Consider the following 16,106-nt stretch of genomic DNA (forward strand, 5'->3'; position numbering starts at 1 on the left):
GAACATTCATACTATGTTTGGTTTTATTCCATTCAGTTGCTCTCTAAAAGAAGATATTTGTATGTATTTCCCATATGGTCCTATGTTAAACTAAGTCCCCTGCTGGCCCTATCTTGGATGATGAACCGCCTACAAAGTAAAAACACTTTGTCAGCACCTCATAAGGAACATTCATACTATGTATGGTTTTATTCCATTCAGTTGCTCTCTGAAAGAAGATATTTGTATGTATTTCCCATATGGTCCTATGTTAAACTAAGTCCCCCACTGGCCCTATCTTGGATGATGAACCGCCTACAAAGTAAAAACACTTTGTCAGCACCTCATAAGGAACATTCATGCTATAGTTGGTTCATTCCATTCAGTGGTTCTCAAGAAGAAGTTCAAAATGTAAAAGTTTATGACCACAATGAACAACGACGACAACAGACGACGGACGCCAAGTGATGGGAAAAGCTCACCTGGCCCGAAATCAACTGTTCATTAAATGTGTTCAACGCATGTACAAATAAATTATTTAAGCTTACTGATTTTTCTGAGATAAGATGTTCAAATGCTTCCTTCTCCTTCCTTAGTGTGGTCAAATATCTTTGTTCTTCCACTGACCCAGTGTACATCAGAAAGTATACCCTCAATGGTTTACCTGGAGTACTGGCTTTGTACACCTACAGAAAAATATACACCAATCAGTACATTAACTTAAAACATAATTCTTACCTAATATTTTCCAGTTACTGTGGATACATTTATTTCATAGATAACTAAAATTTATCAAAGATTAGCTGCAATAGACCACTTTCGAAATCATCCGTCACCGGAGAAAACTCGTCAATTATGAGTGCCTTTATGACGTCATTTACTAGATAGAGGGGTTCACCTGTATCCCTGCACTATTAAAGTTCTTCAAGCGTCTTAGTGATCGTCGTTGTGTAGGATAAACTAAAAATAATCTTTTTTTCTGTAGGTACTTAATGACAACTCCCTAATGACAGCCGTGCTAATTGTCTATTTTGAGAATTCAATTTGCCGAATAATTCGTACAACATAGAATTATAGTTTTCCAACCACTCGCTCAACATTAGAATGGAAGTGACGACGCCCCTAAACGCACAAATGACGTTCCCTTAAACCAGAGTTTTTGACGGAAATGCATCGAACTTGAAAGTTGTCTATTGTTCACTTTACATCATGATAATAGAATAAAATGGTCTTAAATTCCAAATTTGATCAGTTGGGTATAATTTAATATTCACTCAAATAAAATATAAATCGTACTTCTAATTCCCTGACAAATTGCATATCAGCATCATATAGTATAACATATCTAGGTTGTACTTCATGTAGAGTTTTAGACAACCCGTTACATTCAGTTGTTCCATGTAGAGGATGTATGATGGTCAATGGTTCATCTATAATACCATAGTAAGCATCTTTAGAAGAACAAGGTTTGTTACTGTCCTACAAGAGAAAAGTTCAATGTAATACACAGTCTATATTCTTATCCTTAAGGTCAAGGAACAGTAAATGGGCTATGTCGCAGATTTTGCTAAAAATTTGTATGCAACCTTGGCTCGTTGAACTACAACTGAAAATCGAAAAAATAATACATTTATCTCTTTTATTATCTGAAAAATTGCAGATTGATTACTTTTAACCCCTTCCTGTTCCCATCGGTACTCTGGTACCGATGGGCTATATTTTTGGGTAACTAACTTGCGCAAAGTATTGAATCTTTGACATTTGTTGACGTACAGAAGTGGTTGATGGCTCAAATCAATCCCCTATATCACAGCTGTGTGATTAGTGGTGCCTAAAACTTCTTCCGAGTACGGTTTGGTATCAAATCGCCCCTAACGGACAACGTTTTCTCCTGTAAAAACCGTGCTTTTTTTTTTTGATTTGAACTTAATATTTCCGTCGAGTATGGGAAAATAAACTGTTGATTTTAGGGGCAATATGACTTTTTTTATTAACTTCGCCGTGTATTTTTGAGGGAAACTATTCAAAGTATGATTAAAACTTGTACTTAAGTGAAAAAAGTGATTGAAAGTGTACCAACGCAATCATTTACTTGAAATGCACTCTCAATTTGTGGTCATTTCTTTCCAAATTAATTGAAAAAAAGACAAAAAAGACAAAAAGTCATGAATTTTTTTTTTTCGAAGTTGAAATAGATGTAACAGAACATTGTTTCTGATGTGCCTGGTTATGGAAATGTCGAAAACACTTTTGTTCAAATAAAGAAACCGGTAAAAGTCTAGAAAAAAATGGCAGACTAAAGTATGATATCATCCTATATTTGCTCAAAATAATGGGTTTTACAACAATTATATGTTATATCGAGACTTAATTTCTAAACGAAAACAGTAAACAGGCTGATTATTTGATTACTTTCACTGTGTTGCTTTATGAAAGAGTTAAGTATTAAAATTTCGATATATCAAACTGGAACTCCCGTGGTCCAGTGGGAAGCTGCACTAGCCCATAGCAGGAAGATTGCATGTTCGAACCTCAAAGCCGGAGGTGAAAAAATAATTTCCTATATTAAATGAAACTTAACTTAACTTTACTTTCAATTTCAAAAAGAGGGTCATGAATACATACAAAAGTCAACTTAAAAACAATGTTTGTATGTTTTTAAAGAATGTGTGTCCTAATTGCACCCCCCCCCCCCCCCCTTTTAAACTAAAACCTCATAGGCCCAAAACACCAAAGTAATTATTGGTAATTCATTGAATCTTTACTTTCAAAGTCAAAATTCTATGTGCTGCTTGGAAAAACATAATTTAAGCTAAAATTTGTGTCAAGTATAAGATTTTGACGACAAAACGGCTGAAAACCGTTATTTTGCATGTTGCGGGCATCCACGTTTGGGGGGGCATATAGCACGTATTTCCTCCAACTATACCATAATGGTAACTTTCCTGTGTCTATCAGACTTAGGACATTGCTTTGACACTTAAACTTTATCCTATTAGCCCTTATAAAAGTCTCCACACGACCTTTTTCGGAAGACTTTTGTATTTTTTTACTTTTTTTTCGCAAGTCACGTGACTTTTGGACAGATAACACGTGACTTCAAAAGACAAAATTTCTGATATATTATATTTTTTGAAATATTTTATCATTTATCTCTCAAATGGATCTAAAACGACCTTTGTGTAAGCCTCAGTGCGAATGCTATATGCGATTGAACTTTGATAGTGTCTTTCCATAAGTTTACGTCCAATTTGGCGGAACGTGAAAGGGTTAATATGGGTGAATATTTGTATAGAAAGCACATAAAATCGGCGAAAACCTTCTAAAATTTGTCTTAAAATAGCCAAATCTCTAATTCTACTCCATAGATTTTTCTTAAAAAACTATATATTGTTGACACATAAATTTCTGTTTTAATGATATAAAATAATCATAGGGTTACCGACTTCGTTTTTTGTCTAATAATCAATTTGTTACCTTGTTGGTAGTGAAAAACGTCAAAAATCAACGTTTTACGGCCTGCAACGCGATAACGTTACGATTATTTCGACGTTTTGTTGGATTTTTTCACAAAGAACGCAACTTTGAATGATGTATACCATGAAAACGAAGTCGGTGACCCTATCTTTATTTTGCATCATTAAAACGGAAATTTAAGTATCAACAACATATAGATTTTAAGAAAAATCTATGGAGTAGAATTAGAGATTTGGCGATTTTAAGACAAATTTTAGAAGGGTTTTCGCCGATTTTATGTGATTTCTATACAAATGTTCACCCATTTAGTGAGAATTCAATCAGTAATATTTCAAATGATAATTGAGATAAATGCATTATTTTTTCGATTTTTATTTGAAGTTCATCGAGCCAGAGTTGTATGCCAAATTTTACTGAAATCTGTGACATAGCCCATTTACTGTAACTTGACCTTAAATGCAAGCTATGTTATATATAGTTTTGTAAAAAGTTACTTTTGATGAACATTTTTATGTAAAATAAAAGATGACACAAAGGGGCAAACTGAAAGAGATTTTGTATGTAGAAACATTACATATTGAATATCTTGTGAATAATTTTTCAGTAATATTCAAGACTATGACAGTGAAAAAAAAGAAAGAAAAAATACACTTTTTTTTTTATCCAAATTAAAGTTAGTATCTAAAAGCTAAAGTATTGGATTAACAATATGATAATCACAAATAAAGACTAGATGAGATAAGCTTACATCAGATGTATCTTTAGGTTTGTCCTCATCTAACATTTGGGTCAAAGTTAACTCAGGACCTGTTGTTTTTGTTTCAGCTTTTCTTTTAGTTTTCTTTTCTTCTCTTTCCTTTTTCTATGAAAATAAAAATTCACAAGTAAATCTCTTCTGTTATATATATCTAAAATAATGTCAGCAAACTTAGTTTGTACTCAGGAAACTATTGCCCTAATTCTAAAAGGTATCACAAGCAGTCTATTTTACCAACATTGATTATATTTCTAAAGGAATGTATGCAGAATTTGCCAAAACCACAAAATTTAATATCCCAAAAATGCAAGTTTTTGTCAATTGGTATCCACGAAAATAAATGAATCCACAGTATACAGTCAATGGCTGTATATCACATGAAATATAAAGTCAATACATTTACGACAGCTTAAATAGAAAAATTGTAGTTAAAATATAATTTCCACTTTTTCTAATATAAATACCTTGGCATCTTGTAAGTATTGTCCTTTCATTGCCAGAGATTTGTTGTACAGTCTTATCAACAAGCTTTTATGTCCTTCACATAATACCTATTAATGGTCAAATATCTACTTCATTATAAACTCTGTATCATATGTTTTCCTTAACAAAATACTTCTTCAAAAATATACTTAATAAACAACAGTACGTTTACATTTCAAAGTTTCTGATTCAGGGTTGGAGGGGGCCTCAAATACTACACATGAATAAGTTGTTTCAATCTTAAACCAATTAAAGTTCTTATTTTGAAAATAAACATATCCAGAAAATTGAACTTATGGAGAAATGATGGTATACCTTGCAACAGGTGAGACAAAAATGACTCAATACTGATTTATCATTTATTTATATTGAGTTACCTCCCTTATCTGGTTACATGTTCTGTCATCTTCAGCAGCTATTAAGATGTGACATTGATCCAAATCTGCATCTTTGACTTGATCTCGTATTTCTTTTACAATGTCAAGTAAACCATCCCATTTAGGACAAGGTTCCAATGAAGGTTCAACTTCTATAATGGAGGCAAAAAAAATAATCTTAATCACATAAAATTGAAATTTGTTCCTTGTATGCAGATAGGTTTGCCAATCATGAAAAGAAAAAAAAACAAAAAAAACCAAGTATATATGATGCTTGCTTAACAAAAATCAAGCATTTTTTTTACATGATTTTTTTCTGTGATATTGTAATAGCTGTTTTACATTCTCATCAAAATTTTAAAATTATAGCCCTTGTCATTTTAACAATAAATGAATGTATCTGAGAAAGAGTTATCTTAATAAAGACACAAGTATATCCAGTTTGTAAAGCTTACCAATCTTTTTATCATTTCCTTCTTCATCATATATCTTTTTATTTTGTGGTCCATATATTCTTTCTCTTGAGTGCTGTAAAATAGAATTGCAATATATTAAAATCATAAACAAATATTGTGGAACTTTTATTCTCCTAAAACTATGAATAAGAACAAACTCTAAACTCATTTCTAGTTAAGATAAAGTTTAATGGAAATTTTAAAACATTCTTTTGGGAGATCTAATTCCATGCATGTGTAATAAAACTTATCTGCCCAACCCAGTTAAAAAAATCTATTAATATAAAATTTTACTTACAACAAATAATGAATCGGCTGAGTCTAAAAATAACCATCCAGTGTTCTGTCCAAATGTTTTCTCATTTGTCCTAAGCAAGATAAATAAAAATATATGTCAATGTATGTAGGTACAATGTACTAAAAAAAAATTTGGAATTTACATTAAGCAAATAATATATTTCTTGAAAATAGAAAATACACAATGGTTAAAGGGGCATCAGCTGTCAAATTCATGTTCACTGATTTGACTCAAATTCTCAAATGATTTATAGCATATTAAAGCCTATATCTAACTCATAAAATGTCTTAAACAAACAATTCATATTATAGGTTATAAACATATTTTTGTCATCATTTTTACCTGTGTAAGAATGAGTTTTTCGTGGATTGAATCAGTCAATTAACTGGTTTACTCTTGTTTCACTTTCAATGTTGACACTCTTTTCCTTTTAATAACTGAACTCCCCTTATTCATTCCTTTTTAAGCAGTAATGCATATATGAGTCATGTTGCCTAAATAGTGGTTTCAATTTCTATCTAAGTTCTGTAACTGAAACTTACCTTACAGAGTTAACCATACTGTGAAATGTTACACAATCATACTGGGTCAGATGCCTACAATGGAAAAATCAATCGCTATAACACCAAGAGTGATGAAATGTCATTTCTGAGGTAAAATTTACTCTTATTCAATGTTGCATTATATCTTCAATTACAATAAAAGAAGGTGTATGAGGCACAAATGCCACTGGTGAAGCATTTTTTTGTTTTAAAAAGGGGTATAACTCTAGAAATAAACATGAAAAACGACCTAAATTCATACTCTTTCTGAATGTCACAGTTCTTTGCATTGTAAATAAGTTTTCATAAAATTTAGACCAGTAAAAATTATGCAAGAGTGCAGAAACAAAAGTGGAATGCACAGATGAAAAGACAGAAGGACAGAATGACAGATGGTCAAGGGTAACAGTTAATGCCCCTGTTGGGGTATACACATATATATTTGACAGAATGTTTTTATTCTGAATTTCAGCAGCAAATACTGAGCTTAGCCAATTTTTAATTATCTTGCATACGTCATACTTTTTAATTACCCTGCATACCTCATAAAAGCTTATATTTGTGAGAATTTTCCAAGCATAACAGGTTTTAACTGACTAAAAATAAATCTTAAATGTAGTTGAACCCACAAAATACTAGCTTATAAGACTTAATCTCAGGCTTGTTCGGTTTTGGGGCCTGGCCTGTGTCCAATTGGGTCTATCTGTCATTTATGTCAGCTCATTCTCTGCACCAATATAATGACAAGTCAAGACCTGATCTAGGTGGACCTACCTCAATATCAGCCTCAGAGTCTTGATATCTGTAACAAGCTGTTTCGTTTTTGATCCAAGTTGATGCCAAACTGGGTCCAGCTGGAACCTTATGATCTTGTCAAAAGATTTCCCAATGGCATTCTCTACTGTAACCTCATCTGCATCAATCTTTAAGAAATAAAATTTTACATTTTTTTCATTTTGCACTGTAGCAAAGGCTTATTTATCAGCTTATTCAAAGTGAGAAGCTTTGATCTTTTAAAACTTTTGTGGTAAAAGACCACATCAGAAAAAAATATTTCTAAGTGTGCTAACATCATAAGCTAATATACATGAGCAAATGCAAATTAACTTTAAAATAACTCACTGCAGTTGTACATCTTTTCAGTTCTTTAATACAGGCATTAATCAGATCCAACAGAGCTGTTTGACAGGCCAGCATTGTTGATGTAAGTTTTACTTGGATTTCTATTACATCAATCTGAAATATACAAGCTCACAATACAATTTCTGTTTGCTGACTAAATAAGAATTTAAAAAAAATTTTTTTAATAATCTATCTTTCTCTGTTCCCATTCTCAATTTTACCATTAAGTCTCTTTCTCATAAAACACATTGTGTAAAAAAAACACCTTGAATAATGTACAATTTACAAAATCATTATAGGACAATAAAACAAACTACCGGTACAGTATGTCGTAGAGGGTGGGGTTTCTTATGCTAAAAAAGCTGTTTTCTAAAATACCAATATAATGGTATACCAAAAGTTGATGATCTTTTGTAATTATTTCTATACAGACACATTTCCAATAATCAAATTGTAAAATCAAATTACTGAAAAAAAATTTGGTAGACTAATAGTTATCTCAATGGCAATCATGAGGATCAATCATACCACATCTCCCAATTTTTATATTGACATCAAATGTCAGAAATAGATACTGTTCCTTCATAATTAATGGAGATTCTCTATTATATATGAAATGAGGCAGTCTGAATGTCCTAGTAAATGATATCTTTATCAATCAAATTATCTCCATAACAATGACTTTCACATTATGCCACACCGTTTAATGAGTTGCTCTATTATATTTTCCATACCTGATTCTTTTCTAATGTTGCTACAACACTTGCATGAAACCTTGGCCATAGATACAGATTTCTGACAAATAAATTCTTCATAGTATGCTCCACATGAGCAAATCCAGATGTAAAAGCATGGGGACTGTCAGAGAAGGCTTTAATGAATCCTGTCTATAAAAATTAAATAAACATATTCATAATTTTTAGTCTTACTGTTTCAGCTTTTACAAAAATACAAGACAGATCTAACAAAAAGTTCGCCAATATTAAAACTATCAGTACTCTTTGATACTGCATTATCTTTTATTGATTTATTTGTAACTTGTTTTTTGTTCTGAAAATCAACCAGAGGCTCTAAAAAGCCTGTGTCGCTCACCTTGGTATATGTGAATTAAACAAAGGAAGCAGACAGTTCATGACAAAATTGTGTTTAGGTGATTGTGATGTGTTTGTACATCTTACTTTACTTGTCCGTGTAGTTTCAGTGGAAAATGTTAGTAAAAATTTACAAATTTTATGAAAATGGATAAAAATTGATTATAAAGAACTATAACTTCTTAGGGGGTCAATTGACCATTTTGGTCATTTTGACTTATTTTTGAGTCTTAAATTGCTGAACATTATTGCTGTTTACAGTGTATCTCTATCTATAATAATATTCAAGATAATAACCCAAAACAGCAAAATTTCCTTAAAATTACCAATTTAGGGTCAGCAACCTAACAACGAGTTGTCCGATTCACCTAAAAATTTCAGGGCAGATAGATCTTGACCAGATAAACAATTTTACCCATTGTCAGATTTGCTCTAAATGCTTTGGTTTTTGAGTAATAACCAAAAACTGCATTTAACCTCCATGTTCTATTTTTAGCAGTGGCTGCCATCTTGGTTGGTTGGTCGGGTAAAAAAACACAATTTTTAAACTAGATACATCAATAATGATTGTGGCCAAGTTTGGATTAATTTGGCCCAGTAGTTTCAGAGGAGAAGATTTTTGTAAAAGATCATGGAGATTTACGAAAAATGGTTAAAAATTGACTATAAAGGGCAATAACTCCTAAAGGGGTCAACTGACCATTTTGGTCCTGTTGACTTATTTGTAAATCTTACTTTGCTGAACATTTTTGCTGTTTACAGTTTAAATCTATCCATAATAATATTCAAGATAATAGAAAAAAAACCAGCAACATTTCCTTAAAATTACCAATTCAGGGGCAGCAACCCAACAACGGGTTGTCCCATTCATCTTAAACTTACAGGGCAGATAGATCTTGACCAGATAAACAATTTTACCCATTGTCAGATTTGCTCTAAATGCTTTGGTTTTTGAGTTATAAGCCAAAAACTGCATTTGACCCCTATGTTCTATTTTTAGCCATGGTGGCCATCTTGGTTGGTTGGCCGGGTAACAAAACACAAATTTTAACTTAGATACATCAATGATGATTGTGGCCAAGTTTGGTTTAATTTGGCCCAGTAGTTTCAGGGGAGAAGATTTTTGTAAAAATGACGGACGCAGGACGACGACGACGACGGACGCCAAGTGATGAGAAAAGCTCACTTGGCCTTTTGGCTAGGTGAGCTAAAAATGGATTTTAAGATGGTTAATATTCTGCATCTTGTATGATACATTTCGTACCACAGGAAAGAAATTATGATTGTATGACAAACTAATTCTTTGGATAAATATTTTCCCATATGCTGTCAATTATTTTCATGGGTTCCAATTTTGGTTGATTGAGGAAAAACGTACTTTAGAAAATATCTAAATGTGTGCATTGGCCAAAGTCTGCCTACAAGCTTATACATGTACAAAAATTATACTTCATTGAACATTTAAATTATTGGATTATCTTAACTCACAAAACTTAGTACCCTAAGGATTTTAATAATTCTGTGGTAAATACAAATTTGCACACATTTCAATCCACACATATGTTGTTAAATTTCTCCCATTATTATAAGATCACCCTTCAGGATCACCTGAGATCATCCACTGATTTTGTGTGGGGTTTGTGTTTCTCAGTCATTATTTTTGATAATATACATGAAATGTGTATTATTATTTGTTCTTCTCTTTTTTGTATAGCTTTTTTAATTTATGAGTTAGCATGTCCCTTTGGTATCTCTTGTCTCTACTTTTACTATTATAATTGTGTTGATTACAATTAAAGGCAACGTTTTAAAAGAGTAAAGCTTTTTTAGTAAAAACTCAAGTTTAATAAATAGAATTGTTAATGCAATTTATACAAGAAATTATCAAGAAAACTATTACATTATTTGCTACCACTTGATGGTATACCTTGTTTTTCTGTCTGTATAAACGTAAAATGAAAGCTTCTTGACATGATTCAATCACCCTTAAAAATAATATTGCAAACATTAATTATAATCTGTTGAAATAAATAATGTGCACCTATAATGGTTTAATTTTTAAATTGTTATTTGGATGGAGAGTTGTCTCATTGGCACTCACACCACATCTTCCTATATCTAATTGATACATCATTGTACATTGCTGTGAAACATACATACAAACACACTCAAATCTCCAAATGTGCCTGATATGATATTTGTATGGTACCAATTTGAGAACAAGTTACTCATTTCAAGAAATTTTAGGAAAGCCTAATAATATTAAGGGACATTGTCACTTCCTTCCATGTTGAGCAAGTGGTTGAAAAAATATGATTATATTGCATAAATTATTCCACAAATTAAATTCTTATTATTGATAATCAGCACTGCTGTCATAAAGGAATCTTGATCAAGTACCTACAGATCATAGTTAATACTGCATAATAATGATAACAAAGATGCTTAGGCCACACCAATTTAATTTCTTGTTCTACGGATTTTTGGACTCCAAAAATTGGGGCGAGCGAGCGATTTGAAAATTTTAATAAAAAAATATTTAATTTGCAAATTTTTGAGGCCAAGCTTAAAAAGTAAAGGCGAGCGATTATATTTTTTTTTTGTAAACATAAAATAGTAGGTTTTGACTATATTAAAACTTGATTTATCACTTGTACCTTGATATTTCTCTAATTTATGAAGTATTTTTTCCCTGTTCAACAAGAAATAATTGAATAATTAAATCTGGTCTATGTATGTGTGACTGACAATGAGACAATTCTCCATCCAAGTCATAATCAGGTTCAGAACAACCCCTTATTGTTATGAATATCCCTTTTATGAGGGGTCAAAATATTAAAATTATAATATATTTTTTTTGTAAAAACACTTTAAGTACAAAAGGGCTTATATTTTCCCAAAGAGCCATAATATTTGGTATTAAATGGTCAAAACATGTCCAAGAATTTTGTAATATTCCTGGACTTTAACCATGTTAACACATTTACTTTAACAGTTTAATATTATTCAAAATAAGTGGACCCATCCCCCTTTTAGAAAGTTGTTTAAAATATAATGTATTTCTCCTCTTTTTGAGTAAAAATTTCTAAGTTGTCAAAGGTTTTGTATAGTAGCACTGTGCAAATCCTTAGTATTTCTAATTTTTTTTCTACAACAGACTGAACAGTAAACATGGTAAAATGACCCCTTCCAGGCCCTTGTCTGAGGGAGGGTTGGTCCCAACCTGATAATAACAAACATAGGTCAAAGTACGGCCTTTTACACAGTGCTTTGATCAAGAACAACCAACAAGCTATAAGGGACTACAACTTAGTATTGTACACAATTCAAACAGGAAAACCAAAGATCTAAATTATATTTCCAAACGGGAAAATACCAATGAATCACATCAACAAACAATAACTGCTTAACGACAGGTCTCTGAATCAACCAGGACAGGTGCACAAACCTGCAGCGGGTATGACAGTCACCATACATTATAATTGCAGTTGAAGGCAAATCCTTTAAAAGTTCTGTGTATTTTATTTTAACAACGAACATTATTTTTTATAGGGAATATAAGTTAGGGGGAAAGAAACCAACGTTTTGTTCTGTACTGGTATTTCTATTTATATCGGAGCACTCCAACTTGGAATAAATTGGTTTCATGCTGAAACAAATCTTCTCGCAGATATTTACAGTGTTGTGGGTGCTGATAGGTTTTAAATCGTTATATAAAGGCTAGACTGTGATTTTAAAAAACAAATGTTGAGATCTTTATATAATATTTACAAAAAACGGTGCGGGAAATGGACATTATTTCATTTCCGGATGCGGGAAGCGGGAATATAATAAAAATAAAAAAAATCTGTTTTGAAAAAAATAGGTACGGGCGGGTCCAAGGAATCAAATTGGTGTGGCCTTAGTAAACTGTACTAGTACAGGGATACAGGTGACTCCCTCTATCTGGTAAATGATTGATAAAAGCATGCATAATTGACGAACGGTTTTGACGAAGGACATAACTCCAAAGTGGTCTATTCTTAAAGCTTTAAGTGTTTTTTCAAGATTTTCAGGATGAACAAATAGTTTGTGAATAGACATACATTTATGTGCTTATCTTTACTTTTATTTTTGTCTATCTGATGAGTTATGCCTTTTTCAACTGATTTTTATAGTTCGTTCTTGTGTTGTACTGTTATACCACTGTCCCAGGTTAGGGGGAGGGTTGGGATCCCGCTAACATGTTTAACCCCGCCACATTATTCATGTATGTGCCTGTCCCAAGTCAGGGGTCTGTAATTCAGTGGTTGTCGTTTGTTTATGTGTTACATATTTGTTTTTCGTTAATTTTTTTACATAAATAAGGCCGTTAGTTTTCTCGCTTGAATTGTTTTACATTGTCTTATCAGGGCCTTTTATAGCTGACTATATGCGGTATGGGTTTTTCTTATTGTTGAAGGCCGTACGGTGACCTATAATTGTTAATGGTTGTGTCATTTTGGTCTTTTGTGGATAGTTGTCTCATTGGCAATCATACCACATCTTCTTTTTTATATTATCACTCAGTTTTATACAAAAATGTTCAATAGAATACAAAAGTTCAGAACAAGAAACAACATATTCTTCTTAAAGAACTGTTACTGTACAAGTTGAATCAAAATACAAGTGTAGCTATATTACTTGTGGGCTCTGTACACTAGTATTCCTGAGACATGTTCTGATGGAATGCGATCAGTCAGGAAATCAACAACCAGAATTCTGGAAGTAATAAACAACACTCCTCCCTCCAAATACACTTTTTGTCTAAAAATAGAAAAAAGATTATATATATACTATTACCACATCTTCCTATATCTATTAACACTGAAGCATATCAAAATCATACTTTTATTCATACCTACTCTGATTTTCAAAGTTTCAAACAATTTTCAAATAATTCTACAAGACACTTAGATAAAAGATGTTGATTATCAATCTCTTTAATTAGCTTCTGAAATAATCAAAATACAGCCTTGTACAAATAGTTAATATTGTCATACTAGTTGCCAACACTGGATTTTTATCAAAATAAGAAAATGGGATGTGATTGCAATTCCAACATATCCAATCAGTTTAGCGTAAAGATGTCATTGATAGCACAGGCACTTGTCTCAAAAAAAAATATTCCTGTATACCTTAATATAACACAAGGTACTTAACTATTTTTTTTTAAAAATGACACCCAGTCCCGAAATCCCGTGATTTTTTTTATTTCTCGGTTGTCAAACCTACTTAAACTTAATATGCCGTAAATCTAAATTGATTTATCTACACAATGGTATATGACACGACTATCATTGTTGTCGGGATCATTAGTAGCAGGCCTGAGAAGTCGGTCAACGGGATGTTTTTTGCATTCGTCTCAATTTTTGGCAACACCCAGCCCGCAGTGATTGAATTATTATAAAAAGTTATTAAAATAAAAACTGTCAGCTTCCCTCTGACTATGAATTATTACTTTTATTGTAAATTCTTTACAAATTATGTGAAACAAACACAAATAAGTTTGTTATGAAACAGACGTGTACACAACGACACTAATGAAGAGTTATAAATTGACCAAAATTTCCCACATTTATTTTTAGACAGACGATTGACCAATGAGAAACCAGTATAAACTTACATGCGGGCTAGGTGTTGCCAAAAAATGAGACGAATGCAAAAATACATCCCGTTGACCGACTTCTGAGGCCTGCTTCTAATGATCCCGACAACAATGATAGTCATGTCATATACCATTGTGTAGATAAATCAATTTAGATTTACGGCATATTAAGTTTAAGAAGGTTTGACAACCGAGAAATAAAAAAAATAACGGGAGTTTGGGACTGGGTGTCATTATTCAAAAAATTAGTTAAGTACCTTGTGTTATATTAAGGTATACAGGAATTTTTTTTTTGAGACAAGTGCCTGTGATTGATAGTCACAGAAAAATATGACCTTGTGGATTGCCAAAAATACAGGTATTGTAAGATTGTAGAACCCTGAATGTGCATATGTATAGAACAATAATATTAGTTTGGTCTTAATTAAAATACAAAATCAATATTCATTATACCAATAAAACATACAACTTTTCTTAAACAGCAAAAATCTCATAAGCTATCAACATAATATAAATAAATACCTTTCCGAAACACTGACTTCATTTGTTATGACACGTGGTAATGGCTTTACTCCTTCTCTTTCTAAATTCTCAATAAAATATTCCTAAAAGCATAAATTTAACCCTGATGTTTATGTATTCTATGAACAAATATAAAACACTGTGTTATACTGCTCTATATGACAACAGAGGTCGAAACCCTGAACAGTTGGGGCAAGTATGAACACAACATTTAAGCTTGATACATCTCTGAATTTGGATTGTGATTAAACAGTTGACACAACATAGGTTTCAGACACAGAATGAATGGTCGGTTTACTCCTGGTTTGCCCACTTTTAATCCTACCAATTATCTAATAGCAAAGAAAACAAAAAAGACAAAAGGTTTAATGAGCATACAATTGTATAGTCTGTTCCAACTTAGGTATATACATTGTAGTTTATCAGTGTTTTCTAACATATTTACTTATTTTTTATAATGATTTTTAAAGAAAAATAATAAATAAATCAAATAGGTTTTCTCTCAATAATTTGATATCAATTCAATATTATCATATAACATACAACTAAAGACAAAACAATTGAATGACATTCAGTAATAAAAGTGTCTTCACATTTTTTTAGTTTCTGAATGATTTTCATGATGTAAATACTGCAATACAAATATTGCAAACATAATTTATATGATATATGAATCAAAGTTTATAAGTGCAATACATAGGGAATAAATAAAGCACTATAATGGAAAAATAGGTAATAAGGTGTACCATGGGCACTGTATGTATACTAAAGGGCAATAGAAAGAGGTTATACTGCGGCTCGTCTTTTAAATCAAGTGATGTTTCATTTTCTTTATCATACGTTTGTAGTCAACATTTCTATGCCTTTCAACAACTACACTTAATAAAGTTGGGAATACCATTTTTGTTAATAAATTATAAAAGTAATACACATTTTTCCCTTTCTATATTTGTCAATTTCAATACACTTTCCTTCAAAATTATATCAAATCAAAAATATCTTTGCACATTTTTCTTGAGTTAATACCAGAATATAAATGTAGTATCTTTAATTAAAAAAATACAGGTAAAATAAGAGGTATAATGTCAAATTCCGCACATTTTCCTGCTCAAAAATATTAAAATGAAAAATATTTTTGCAGATTTTCATTGATTTATTAGCAGAATATTGTATCATTTATATAAAAATTACAGGTAAAATAAAAGGTAAAAATTATGACTTTTATTTTGAAATAAACTATATTTGTTAAAACAACAATTCCCCCTATGTTTTCATATGCATGTAATTAAAAGTGGGCAAACCAGGATGACACCAGAATGAATGTGGTCTAAGAACTTAAACTTAAAAACTTTAAAATTTTAAATTGGACATTTACCT

At 31.6% G+C, this 16,106-nt stretch overlaps 1 protein-coding gene across 1 annotated transcript in view; it reads right to left on the reverse strand.

Annotated features, from left to right (window-relative positions):
* The window catches only part of LOC134695028 (DNA repair endonuclease XPF-like), a 28,157-nt gene that overhangs the window by 6,125 nt on the left and 5,926 nt on the right, over window positions 1-16,106 (reverse strand). The window contains exons 3-16 of the mRNA XM_063556168.1: window positions 14,730-14,812; window positions 13,244-13,366; window positions 10,509-10,566; window positions 8,225-8,377; window positions 7,491-7,604; window positions 7,143-7,291; window positions 6,369-6,422; window positions 5,827-5,896; window positions 5,529-5,601; window positions 5,074-5,225; window positions 4,678-4,764; window positions 4,205-4,318; window positions 1,276-1,458; window positions 528-665 (exon numbers count right to left, since the gene is read on the reverse strand). Coding sequence (XP_063412238.1) covers window positions 528-665; window positions 1,276-1,458; window positions 4,205-4,318; window positions 4,678-4,764; window positions 5,074-5,225; window positions 5,529-5,601; window positions 5,827-5,896; window positions 6,369-6,422; window positions 7,143-7,291; window positions 7,491-7,604; window positions 8,225-8,377; window positions 10,509-10,566; window positions 13,244-13,366; window positions 14,730-14,812 — 1,551 coding nt within the window. The remainder of the gene's footprint in view (window positions 1-527; window positions 666-1,275; window positions 1,459-4,204; window positions 4,319-4,677; window positions 4,765-5,073; window positions 5,226-5,528; window positions 5,602-5,826; window positions 5,897-6,368; window positions 6,423-7,142; window positions 7,292-7,490; window positions 7,605-8,224; window positions 8,378-10,508; window positions 10,567-13,243; window positions 13,367-14,729; window positions 14,813-16,106) is intronic.

Source organism: Mytilus trossulus, chromosome 1 (genome assembly GCF_036588685.1).
Source record: "Mytilus trossulus isolate FHL-02 chromosome 1, PNRI_Mtr1.1.1.hap1, whole genome shotgun sequence".
NCBI lineage: Eukaryota > Metazoa > Mollusca > Bivalvia > Mytilida > Mytilidae > Mytilus > Mytilus trossulus.